This window comes from Dermacentor albipictus, chromosome 2 (assembly GCF_038994185.2).
Source record: "Dermacentor albipictus isolate Rhodes 1998 colony chromosome 2, USDA_Dalb.pri_finalv2, whole genome shotgun sequence".
Classification (NCBI taxonomy): domain Eukaryota; kingdom Metazoa; phylum Arthropoda; class Arachnida; order Ixodida; family Ixodidae; genus Dermacentor; species Dermacentor albipictus.
In genome coordinates, this window is record NC_091822.1 from 91,165,007 (window position 1) to 91,178,631 (window position 13,625).

A 13,625-nucleotide genomic window follows, 5' to 3' on the forward strand; every position below is an offset into this window, starting at 1 on the left:
GCCGTAGTTAGGGACTCGGGATTAATTTGGACCATCTTTAACCTGCTTCCAATGCACAGGACACGGCGTTTTGTACGTTGGGCCCCCATGGAAATGCGGAGACTGCGGCCAAGATTTGATCTCGCGGCTTCGTGCTTAGTATCGCAGCAGCATTTCCCTTAAGCCACCTCGTCGAGTTTCCACAAGGAATGACACATTGCCTACATGTCGGTCACAAGTAAAAAAACTCCTGTTTTTCAACGAGCGCGTGCTTGTTCGTGCAATTACAATATCTTGGGCTAGCTATCTCACTAACGAATGCTAAATATTAGTGGGAAAAGGCAAGGAAAGTTAGGCTGAAAGAACAGTGAACACTATTCTAGGAAATTGCGGTAATGAAAACTAATATGTATACCATACTCAGTGGCGTAGCCAGAAATTTCGTTCGGGGGGGGCTCACTGTGCAGCTCGGCCTGCTCCTTATAAAATTAGTCGAGGGATCAGTGTGTGTGTATATATATATATATATGTCTGTCATTCAACAACCTTGTTTACATTTTTGTACATATGCAACGACCAGGGGAAAGTCTCAATGACGCTTTCCTTTGTTAGAATGTATTGCGCAGGAGCAGCTGTCACTGGTTGTGCATTGAGAGTAATTGCTCCGAAATTATAGTCGCAACAGAGAGCACATATAAAAAGCAGGAGTTCTGCAACATATACGAGGGCGAGTCAAATGAAAGTGAGCCAATGCGAATATATGACAAACGGGGTACTTTACTTAAAAGTAGTCACCATGAGTATTTAGACACCTGTCCTACTAACGAGTCGCGTAATTCCCGTCTCATAAAACTTCTTGGGTTGCTGCCTCGAAAATCTGTAAATGACTACACGTCATCTTCCGACACGAATCTGGTTCCCTTGAGCAGTTTCTTCAAATTTTACCGAATGTGGAAGACGCAAGGCAACAGGTCTGGGCTGCATGAGGGATGTTGCAGCATTTCCCACTTGAACTTTGCCAGTTTTGTATTAACCACATCAGCGACGTGGGAACAGGCAATGTCGTGAAGCAAGATGTCCCCAATGCTCAATTTTCCACGTCGTTTGTTCTTAATTGCGACACGCAGCCGACCCAATCTTTCACAATATCTGAAACGATTTAGAGTCTCTCCAGGTTTAGAAACTTCGATCAATAGTGGTCCCTAACGATCTAAAAAGAAGTTAGCGCTTTTCCGGCATACATGACGGCCTTTGTTTACCTTGGGAGTGGTGAATTCAAATGTTTCCACTGTAAGCTTTGCCGTAGTGTTTCAGGCTAGTAGTAGCGGCACCATGAGTCATCCCCGGTTACAATTGCAGACAAAAAGTCGTCACCCTCATCTGGGGTTCTTTGACGTGCACTTAAATCTAAGTACACGGGTCTTTTCGCATTTCGCCTCCATCGAAATGCAGCCGCCGTGACCGGGATTCTATTCCCCCGACCTCGTGCTCAGCAGCCGAACACCATAGCCACTGAGCAACCACGGCCTTTTCAATTGCGTTGGGGGTGATTGCACGGTGGCTTTGGCCCGGCCATGGATCGTCTTTGTAACTTTCATCTGCTTCTTTGAACAATTTGCTACAATGCTTCACAGTGGCCAATGACACGCAATGTTCAACACATATGGCAGCTATACGGCGAATAATTTCTTTTTGGGAAACATCTTCATTTGTCAAAAACCTCACGACACCAAGCTGTTCAACTTTTGAAATGTCCATAATGTCACGCAACCATATTCAACCCCGTGTATGAGAGCATTAAAGAACATTTAACCTCACCTCTGCATGTCACTTGTAAATGAGATGCGTATGTGCTACGCGCATGCCTCGAAAATAATGAACCGAACCATTATTGCGCGGGGCGGGTTGTCTCACTTTCATTTGACTCGCCTTAGTACATTAGAAATGCGAAGATACAATGGAATGTACAAATGTGAAGATACAGCTTGATACAGGGCGAAAAATTGTCACTGGAAACAATGTTCACTGCGCATATGCACAAAACCTCGCAACAAGATATTTAAATATACGCATAAGTCACCAGTATATCTACGTACCTAAGAAAAAGTCACTATATATAATGCGTCAAACAAGGCAAATAAACAGGTTGCGCAACCACAGATTCACAGATCACAGCACCCCCCCCCCCCTTCCCTCCACTCCCAAAATGTATCGCGTGCGGCGAAAGGCGGCGCGCTTCCTTCCTGCTTTTCTCCCTTGCGCACACAAGACTCAGCCACCATCGTCGGCTCACCCCCTCCCCTTCCCCCCGCACGCTTTCACTCGCACATAGCCCATGCGGCGCGCGGTCATGATGTTATCGCCCTTGGCCGTTATTTATACGGAACATGAGGGCAACGACAGGAATGTGCCTGGATTCTTCATAGAGCTGCTATCGCAATAATATAATAGTATCCGGCAACTGAAGCGTCCCGTCGCCAATTACTTTCCACGAAAGAAGTAACAAAATCGAACTTTCACCATGCGAAAATTCGCTGCGCCGCAACAATGTGTTCTTTTTTTTTTTGTGGGCGGGGGGCGGTGAAATAGAATAACGCAAAGGAAAGCATGTTGGCTACAATCGAATGCCTACTTTGGGCACCTAGTGTGGCTACTGAAGGAATATCGAAGAAAACGTGTGACGCTTGCTCCACAGAAAACCATACGCGTACTGCTCGGTATCCTACACCGGCGAGACAAAATTTTCCGGAGAGGTTGCGCTCAAGCGAACGCGTTGCAATCCATCGAGTCCCCGCAGTGCTGGTGGCGAGCGACTATGCATTGTTTCTTTTTCTCGTCTGCTAGCCAGAAAGCGTCCAAAACTCTGCCAGGCGAAAATGCAGTCGGCCAGAGAAAAACAAACGGGCATCCTAGTGGGCCGCGCGGTTATCGATGCAACACGGGAAAAACGCATGCGCTCTGGCTGGATCGGCAGACTGCGGGTTGCGAGAAAAAAAAAGAAAAAGAAATCAGAAAGAGGTTCAATATATCCTCGCTAAGAAAAGTCTAGGTAGAAAAATAAATAAGAACTTAGTTACAATGGTGTCTTTAGTGTCTTGACATGGATGCTTTGGCGCAGGTGAAAAAAAATGTTTATATTCTTTTCTGTGACCTGAGGGCACAAATGAACCACGACAACGCTTTGTCTCATCGGACCTCGCTGCGTGCTTTGTCAACTGGTCTGATAGTGTGTTGATTTGGCTTGTCTCGTTGTATCGCCCGATGTACGACTTTAGAAAAGTCGATGCACCTTTGGCGTCAAATGTTTACAACAGCATTAAACCCTCAAAGTTCCGGAATTGAAAATCTAAAGCACGACTTTGAAAATGTCAATGGACCTTTCGCATCAAAATGTTATGAGAACTTTATACCCACAACGTTTCAGAATTGAAATCCAAGCGCTCCGTAGATTCCGCGGCCTCCGCGAGATGCCCAGACGAGCCCGCTCGCCTTCAAAACGCCCTTGAAATTTTGTGCCCGGTGGGGCTCCTTGGGTTACGATATGTGACTGCCGATGCATGGGCGTTGCCCCGAAATCCAGCCCGATTTAGCAATGTTCGAGCTAAAATGTCTTTTCTAGCGTGAATTAAGGACATTCTAGACAAAATCGAGCATGATTTCTGGCGCCGGGAGTTGTTTTGGTCGGCGGCACATGACAGCACGAAAAAATTTCGGGGGGGGCTGAAGCCCTATAAGCCCCCCCCCCCCCTGGCTACGCCCCTGACCATACTGAATCAAGTGACCCATGTATGGTATTGAGCTGCTTTGTGCAAGACATAAAAATAATGTAAACATTTTGAAGCAGAACAATGTACAAGACTGGCGCTACGTTCCGAATAGTTATTGATGAAGCGACAGCGAATAAATATTCATATAAGCGCTCGCATAACCAGTGAGCACGCACTGACACATTACAGTGGCGATCACCTGCTCCAATGCGGCATCATTCGCCTAAACAGCCATATATAAATGTTTTTTTTTTTTCACGGTACAGCAAGATCAAATCGTGGGGTGATAACATATAGAGTTTTATGATGCAAGTGCCAGAAGAAACCCGGGGATCGCCGGTACGGTCGACTCACTATTATGAGGCATGCCTGTACTGGCCACTAGGGTAAGGACTCATCGGGAATAAGTATTCGGCCGGCAAACGACGATACGGCCAGGCAGCCGCATACACTACTCTGGGTGTGCACACGTCACCCAGGCCCATCCTTTTTTTTTTCAGAAAGAATTACGTCGAAAATTCTCACCTAGGAACATGGCCTTTACAATGATTAGAGGTAATTCATAATCAACATTATAGGGTCCCGAGAGATGTTTATACGTTATATACATTTGAAATTGAAATACTCTTCGTAGTTGCAATTACGCCACCAAAGCGGAATACAGATATCGCTAGGTATGGACAGCTGGGATAGTTGGCTGTGGTCAGCATTATGAAACATCTTTCGTGTTGTCTTTCTCTTCTCGTCCGTGTTCACTTGTGCACTGGAACGATGTTTCATAATACGAATACAGATATGACAGGATGCCCTTGTTTTCGCACAGCCGCTTCACATTGCCTGCGGGGAAGCGGACATAAGACGTCGACAGCACGTTATGAGCCAACACCACCTAGATAGCACAAGGCCTGTGCACTCCTATCCATGAAGTCATGCTACCTGGCCCGACTGCCATAGAATCTAATGTGGATGCTCCCGAGTAAGCAACAGTGACTTTGACGTCGCCGCTTTCGTCACGCCAGCCTTGGTAATAGAAATTTCGGGCCAAGTAGCATGACGTCATTGAGCGTAGTGAACAGGCCTTGTGCTATCTAGGTGGTGTTGTATGAGCGAGCACAGGCACCTGTACGCCGCACTTGCAATTTTCATTTAAACTTTAGGCTACGTTGTCAGGAAGGTCAATTCTTGCTTTTATGAAACTTCTGCTATCTCGCGGATTTCCGCAGTGCTGCATCGCCATATTGTTCACTGTCCCTGTGCTTTCAGTTCTTAATACCAATTCCAGCTTGGTTACGTAATCCGCAAGCCTCCTAGATAGCTCAAATTGCACACCGATCGCTCCGGAAATGCGTTGGTCCCGAGTTCAATCCCTATACCAGGATGAGTTTTTCATCAACTTCAAAAGCGTTCTTTCTAAGAAACCCGTACGGGTTTCCGTTTTGTAGCCTCAGGCCATTCTCACTTGTATGAGAGATGTCTTTCTCATGAAACTTCTTTCACGTTGCGGATTTCCACAGAACTGCTTTGTCATATAATATCGTCTGCCTATCATGTTTTACGGAGAGTTGCGTTGCGTACCCTCTGTGACATCAGCTGTTCGTTAGCGCTTCGTGCTTCTTAAGTTGCCTATTATCGACATGTCACATTTCACAACACGTATACGTTTGTACACGCTCTCTCTCCTGTATTGCAACAAATCACACGCATGATTTCATAGGAATGCTCTCTTTGCCGCGTCATCCCACACTGCAAGTGCTGTCTGCTGCTGTCTTGTCGATTACACAACAACTTGGGCCACTAGGTATTTTCCAATGGGGCATGTAGCACTGGGTATGTGAACGACCCTGTCCAAAGAAGATCTTCCTGAATAGTTGGGTGCCACTGGGTAGGTGCCCGAAATACAAGCATTACAAGATGCAAGAAGCTAACAAGTCAGCAATTGAAAACTGAAGAAGTCCTCGACAGAGCAATGAATCCTGCCATAAGCTGGGGCCTAATTGAGGCCAAGGTCGCTAGTGGTAAAAAAAAAGGAGGCATCGCATGGAAACACATGCGCAGTTACATGTTATGCTCACCGCTTATGAAGCCCAGAGTAAAGCACATCCACGTCATGTCCGGCACGAAAGCCGACGCCACTAGCGCCGCGAAGTTCAGGAGGCTTCCAGACACCGCGATTTGGTAAATGGTGAACCTCTCCTGCAGCAACGTTACCAGCAAACCTGCAACATATGTGAGCCGACCAGCGTTGCAATTTCTACGGCAAACTGAATACCGACACATATGGTCATCTTAAAGTACACGTACTGTATGTGAGACGTTTCAGCATGTCTTGAACTGTGCAGCGTGTGGTTAGAACATAGCAGCCGGACGTGGTGAAGAAAAGCAGCTGCGAAGTTTACTACCTGTAGGGATTCCAGGCCAGACGAAACGACCTCGTCCTACCCGGAAAATAACATTAAAGCTACAATAATTTTTTGTTGCCAAAAACATATTCAGTGCCACGCTTACCACACAGTTCAGCACACGCCGGGAATATTAAGGCTGCAAAACCTTAGTGCTATGACCTTCTACAGCACACAAAAGAAGAATAGCATGATAAACATCAAAATGTAGCATAGTCACTTTAACATTCATTATAGGTCCGCTAACTTCACCGTCGCTTGCAAAAGCAATCGGCAAAACTTAGCACAAAAAAAAGAGTCCTTGTGCAAATAGTCCCGGAAGAGTGCGTACATAACGCGATATCTAAAAAAGGTTGTCCTCATTTAGCACCACCAACACCGTGTAAAAAACTTCATAGGCCTGAGCGGCACACAGCATAGTCACAGCGTAAGCAGGAGGAGCGCATTTTCGGCAGCACGCACTAGAGGGCCTTCGTGGCGAAGTCTCTTATTACCGTTTTCGCGAGAACCATCTGAACGGTCCGCCCGGCGTGGACGGCGAGCTGCGGCTTGCGCTGCTCTCTGCGCAGCAGTCTGCTGTTTTACCTATTGCCTTGCTTTTAGGTATAGATAGAATATTTATTACAGTAATCGCTGGGTAGAAGCAAGGGAACACCTTCACTTTGGTCAGCCTAAAGAACAAGCTGTCTTCTGAAAGGAATATTCAGCAGTACAATCGCATCCATGCCCTCAACTCAACACGAGTAGTCTCACAAGTAGACGATAGGGAATATGCAGAGCGCCTATCTAAATACGCAAACGCAAACGCGGATATCGTCTTGCTGTACGGATACACTGCACTGAATTTGATGAGGTTCCTTGCATTTAAAAGAAAATGTGGAAATACAATGACTGCTGGCCGAAGAAAATTTACTATGCTCAACAGTTTCATATTTAAAAGATGTAAAGTATCGCAATTGTAAACAAAAAACTGAAGCACTACGTTTACAACTCTCTCAACAATAGCTAATATCCCAACTGAGGCATGTGAAGAGGGGGGGGGGGGAGGGATGGCTATATTACACATCGCTCTGAAGAATGCCATTTACTTTTTCGTACAACATTTGTATAATCCTCGTAAACGTCCTATCCATTTCATGTTGGTGTAAAATCATACATTAGCATTGGTCTACCCGAGATGTTCTAACAGATATAGTTTTAAAAAACGCAATATTTGTTGGTGGTGATAAGTTACGAATTCCTAAACTTTGTGTTGCATACCGTCCAAACTTAAGCAGCTCTTCCTGAATGACTCAAAGTATACAAGGGAGACTAAAGGTGATTGCCCTTCTCTGCTCTTCGGTTTACGTCATGGTTAAAAAGCTGCGCTGTTATACTTTAAAATGGGCTTCGATATCTCCCCAGCTAATCTTTTTCTTCAATTTTTCTAAATACTTGCGAAGCCATAATTCAAAATTATGATTTACTCATTCGGTATCTTTCAGCCTTTTCTCCTAATCCAACAAATGTCCTTAAAGTAGTTCTAGAATTTATACTTTTCACAAGCATTTGTGAAGGGAAAATTGGAGTTGGCATGCTTCAAAATATTTGCCACGACGATGGAGAAACATGTAGCTTTATTGTAGAAGAGAAAGTTTTTCCATTGTGAACCCAAAAATACAGCGATGAAAGTTATGATGAGCTAGACGCTGAGGTTAAAGTTGTGTAATTGCACAAGCACCATTTTCAGCGCGGACGGGGGCGTAGCAAAATGGCGTAAAAGGAAAATTTGCAGAGCCGTTACACCCTACTACTAACAACACACATGCAGGCAGACTAAAGCGCACAGGCGTACAATCCCGGCATAGACTCCCGCATGGAACCAGCGTCCCGCGTGTGATTTCCGCCCGACGCCCTCGATCATGTGATCGAACGAGTTCATACACGCGGCGGGAAAACCGATATTGAACCTCGCAGGCGACGCCGACACTCTTTATGAGGTGGCCGACATAGTACAATTGACATTGGCATGGTTTTCCGCTGATTTAGCCGTGCTCGCAAACGTTGGGACTGTGTTATCGCGCGCCATCTGTTAATCTTTATGATGACAGTTACACAACGCACGATGCTCCGCATGTTAGCGCTACGAAGGGGAAAAAAATTTCGCTCACCCTTGAGACCTATGCTGCCGCGTATACAGCATATAAACTGCTTAACGCATGAGCCGTGAGGCCGGTGAATTATCGATACAACATTTTCTTGGGCAACTTAATGACACAGAACGACGGAGTTCAACAACGAGTGTATTTGCTCGCTACAGGCATACGGATTCAATTGAGGTCATACATGAACAGAGAAGTAATGAATGTGACAGCGCGGGTGTGGCTCGTGCACGTATGCACAGTGGTTCTCACGCATAAATTTTCAACCCAAGATGGGACTATGGCTTCATCGGGACCTCACACAGGGACTTTATGGAGATTTATAACCTTCATTAGCGACTTTGTATCGGAAATCTACGTAGGCGCCCGTATGAAGATCCCCTAGCGGAACCAGACAGATGGCGTCATTTTCCAAGTGTTCGCACCAGCTCCTCCTGATGTCACAAGCTCCGGAAACGTCTTGCGCAAGCTACATAACTATTTTGTACTAAATAAAAAGCGAATTCACATTGCAAATTGTGGAAATACTAAATGTTACAAGCTTTGTACGCCCTCAATCTTACATAAAAGTACCTCAAATGCCCTAAGCTACCGCAGTCAGCGACAATGCAAAAAAAAAAATAATAATAGCGATGCAGTTTACGCATGACAATGAAAAAATTCAGTTTCACTTTTCCACTACCGAATAGAATTTTATGCTGCAGATAAGTAAATATCTAAAAGAACCTGGTGATATTTATCGTTGCTCTACAGCATTCCTAAACTTTCTACATTGGATCACAAATACTTCTCAAACTGACAAGGGAATATCAGCTATTCGGAGATTAAAATTGTTAGTGGTAGTTATACTAGCAGTAGCGGTAACAGTAGGAATATTCGTTGTACAAAGTTTAATGACGGAACAGCAATGGAGGCTATTATGTGTCCTCCAAAGGGTGAGATTTCATAGTTATATGTGTGTAAAGTAATGCAATACCACTTTTTCAGTTTGTAAAGAGAAGCCTGTGTCTCCAGTGACCTAAAAATGGTCACTAGATATAAATGCGTCTTACGATAGGATGAGAAAGGAATGAAGTGGCGTTAATGTTTTGTAGAAGTCATTAATTTCTTTCTCTTCTCCTTTAACCCTTATGGAAATGGTTATGCCCTTTATGTTTACTGTATGTTTCTCGCAGTTCACATGAGGTAATGTCCTTTATGTTTCCTCCATGTTGAAATTTGGCCACTGCTTTTATGTTTCCTTCGTGTGTCCTCCCTTTATGTATCCCTTATGTTACCGTACTTCATGTTTCCTTCATGTTGAAATTTGGCCACTGCTTTTACGTTTCCTTCATGTGTCCTCCCTTTATGTATCCCTTATGTTACCGTACTTTGTTTCCTCCATGTTAAAATTTGGCCACTGCTTTTATGTTTCCTTCGTGTGTCCTACCTTTATGCATCCTTTATGTGGCCGCAGTGATTAAATCCTGTATTTTACGTAGACATGCATAGATGAAGAATTCCGTGTGCACGTTTCATTTTTATAAACATTTGCTGAGTTAAAAAGTTTTGCATTGGTTTTCATTGTAAGGTTACTGTTCCCTACATGATGCAGCGCACGGAATGGAACTCTGCTATGGCACAGAAATTCATGCCAATTTGTTCTAAAATTACAAAGTAATTAGACTTCATAGATTATTTCAGTATAACACTTGGAGTGCAATGTGTACGTTCCTCACTGGAGTGCTGCTGTTCTAGTTATGTCTTTCTTACTAATATAAAACGTAATGTTTGGATAGAAAGATCAGGTTGGATCAGTGCTCGCACTTTTAAAAGAAAGTTTTGACTATACTTTGCAAAGGTTTGTCTGAAACTACGAACAGTTTATTGGACTATCTGGATGTTACTGCAATTTGCCACGTCTGCTCACAGCAGACCTCTGGAATGTGGCGCTTGGGACCTGAAAAACAAAACAAAAGCCAATCTTTTTCACTCATTCAAAAATATTCATATAAGCAAGAACAGCCTGGCCTGTGTGCACACAGCTAAGAAACGTGGAGCAGTCAAAAACAGCTCATAAAAACATCAGGGCAACACAGAAGCTTTTAACTAATTGTTGTTTGAAACAGACTGAGCTGCCAGTCAACTCAGGTGTTAAACTGCTCACAAATTCTTTTAAACATTTCTGCAGCAGCTGCTAAGTAGTACATGACATTTAGGAGTATGCAACTGGTCAACAAATCTTTGTGTGCCTGCTTGTACAGATGTCTCGTAGTTATATCTCAAGTGGCTACACTGTTATATGGTAAAATTCAGGCGGGAATAAAACCAGCAGCAAACATCAGACTACCTGGCAAATTATCACCAAAACTCAAATATCTAGTAAATCAAACGAACAATCGATTACGAAGGGTCTAAAACCTAGGCCGCGATTTTGTAGCGATCCCTTTCCGATGCTACTCCTTTTGCTCATGGATCTGACCGACATTCGGCTATCGTTATTAACTAGAACAGCCAGCCATGGAAGGTGGGTTATAAGAGTGGCAAACATTGAGCGGAAAGCATCGCAAGAAAATCGCATCCCTTATTAGGCAGTGCTACAAGCCACTGTCTTTAACAATCGCAGGCACTGGCATCCTGTTATTCGGATGAAAATAATAATGAAAACGAGCGTCTGATTGACATGCCTGGATTAAAAAGAAATTTCGCTGTTATGACGGTCTATATTTGCCCTACAATATAAAAGACAAATATGCGAGCACGTCGAACACAAACAATGCAGATAAGTTCTCGCGAAGCTGCACTTCAAACTGAACACTATCAATAAAGTAATCTTCACACAAGGTAATATATGTTCAAGTGTCAAACATCGCAGTCGCGTGCCAACTCGTGATGCCCGTGACACATCGACATGTATTACACACGTAACTTGCGGAAATTCATATCTACGGAAGGATTTCTTGCCGGGAAACTACCGAGAAAACAGTAACTTTCAGCGTTTACGTAAATATTTGCCCATTAAGTCCCAACGATCAGCGGTGGTAGCACATCACTTCATAAAGCAAATAGGAGGTAAGAAATAATAAATTTCACGGAAACTCCCCTCGTGAAACGCTTTGCTAAATGTGCAGAGCAACATGGTCAACATACGCTCAGAACGTGTTCTGTTGTCGTTCCACAAAGCTTACTACGTGAACCAGAAGCTGCGAGAATGCGCGCAAGCGTCAGACCTGCTTACCTTCAATGTGGTCGGCAAACGGCTCCTTCGTCTCGCAGGCACCACGCGACGACGCTCTTTCCGGCGCGAACACTATCGAATTTCCGATGAACACCCGCGCACGAAAGCACAACTTTCAACAAATTCTTCCACGCAACATAATTCGAAGCCACAGTACCAGGTATTCCACGAGCGAACGCGGACAGGCGAGAACAAAGGGAGCTCGGACGGGCGCTGTAGTACACATAAGACACTGGCGCATCACAGGAAACATAAGGCGAACTAATGGCGTTACACGAGTCAAGAGGTTTCTTGATGGTGAATGCACACGGTACGGATCACAGTTTGTTTAGGCACTTCGAAAATATGATTAAATTACCGTGTAACCACAGCAATACAACGTGGCCCAGCTCACCGTCAACCGTTACACTGCGGTTAACAAGTGAATTTAGCCTCCGAGATCTGCATTTCCGTTTAGGGCGTACATGTTGAAAAAGCACGGCCTTCGAGATTTAAAAAAATCGTAGCTGAAAGGAAGGCTGGTATTTAAACACAAATTATTGAGTTTAAAGTGTCTTGGTGCGCTGCGTTGTTTTTTTAAAGTTTATACAGAGATTTTAGACGAACTATGCTCGAACTTTTGCCGGCGGACACGAGCCAATCAGCGCGCACCATGTGCAGCTCCGTCTGCTTGCCATGGCGCATGGTGTGCGGGCAGCCGCGATAGCTGTGACACCCAACGATCAGAAATTCGGAATCGCCACACATATACACGCTTCTTATGGCGCCCAGTGGCGTGTTTTTGAGAATGTCCAGCCTTATCTTGAATAGGTGGAACCATATTTCCCGTAGCGTAAGGAATAAAGGCAACAAAATGTGGCGATGGCTGGCATGCAGCGGCAGCGGAACTTCGGCCAAAGTGAAGCAGGCGTACTGCTTGCATGCTCGCGTAATCAAATACGGCCATACCCCGCACACAACTTTCATACTCAGCCAACTCACAATTATAAATTATTCAGTTGTACGCCCAAGCAAGCATTTACGGGATCCGCGCTGCCCTTCTTCTACGCGTGCTAATATCGACACAGCAGTTACTCGTACTTGTGGTCAGCGCGAAAGCGACGAGAACAGCTACTTAAATGGTTGTATAATCATATACGCTCACTAGCAAAGCGGCAGATTGGCCGCGGAGGCGTCCGCCTCTTTTGCGGTTTATGTAGCGCAAGCCATCGAACACTGCGCGTCGTGCCACCGGGTCTCCAGCCGCCGCGCAATTGTTATTTGTCGTGAGGGATTATTCGCTGCTTGAGGCTTTGATGTACGTATGTAGTGCTGATGGCGCGTGGTGATCAATACGGCCAAGATAGATAGGGAGGGGGAGGCAGGTGCACCCCCCCATTTTTTTTTTACTTTGATACGCCAGTAGTTAAAGTGAATACATCGTTCAGGTAGACGGTCTATCTGTAGCATGTGTAAAAAGATAATCACTATATACAAGCGCACTTTCTCTTACCTGGATGTGCACTCGAGGGAGTACACAGCCAGGTAACATAGAGTGCCCACACAGGTAACATAGTGCTCATATATATATATATATATATATATATATATATATATATATATATATATATATATATGTAAGCCAGATATATAAATTAAGTAGATTATTTCACATACTGGAGGCGAAGCGGAGCATCTGAAAGACGCCTGCTATGAGAACCGTCTTAAACACTCAATCAACTATATTTGATAGCCTAGCTGGCGCACAACTTTCATGAAATTCTTGCATATTAGGTTAAATACTGCAGATTTCTACATATGGCTTGCTACTGGAGAATAGCAGGTTGAAAAAGTAAGAAATACTTTATATATTAAGAGAATGCATGGCATAAATCATTATATACACCATCCTATTTCATGGCATGCTCGATTTTCCGCACAATATAGCCACAATTAGTGCCGGTCGGCATGTCTAGTGCGAGGGGTGCAAGCAGTGCCTTTTCCTTGAATCTGCCAGTGACTAACATACAGTACAGATAGCTCTAACTGTACTATTCGCAAAAGATGCTTACTGCGCTCATTCTGTTACCTACATGTGCACTCAAGTGCACATGTAGGTAACATATAAAGAGTGCATGCACCA

The 13,625-nt window shown here is 44.4% G+C and overlaps 1 protein-coding gene across 1 annotated transcript in view; it reads right to left on the bottom strand.

The window, feature by feature from the left end:
• LOC135902767 (monocarboxylate transporter 9-like) overlaps positions 1-13,625 on the bottom strand; it is a 49,499-nt gene that overhangs the window by 13,874 nt on the left and 22,000 nt on the right. Inside the window, exon 3 of the mRNA XM_065433004.1 lies at positions 5,819-5,962. Within this exon, the coding sequence (XP_065289076.1) occupies positions 5,819-5,962 (144 nt within the window). The remainder of the gene's footprint in view (positions 1-5,818; positions 5,963-13,625) is intronic.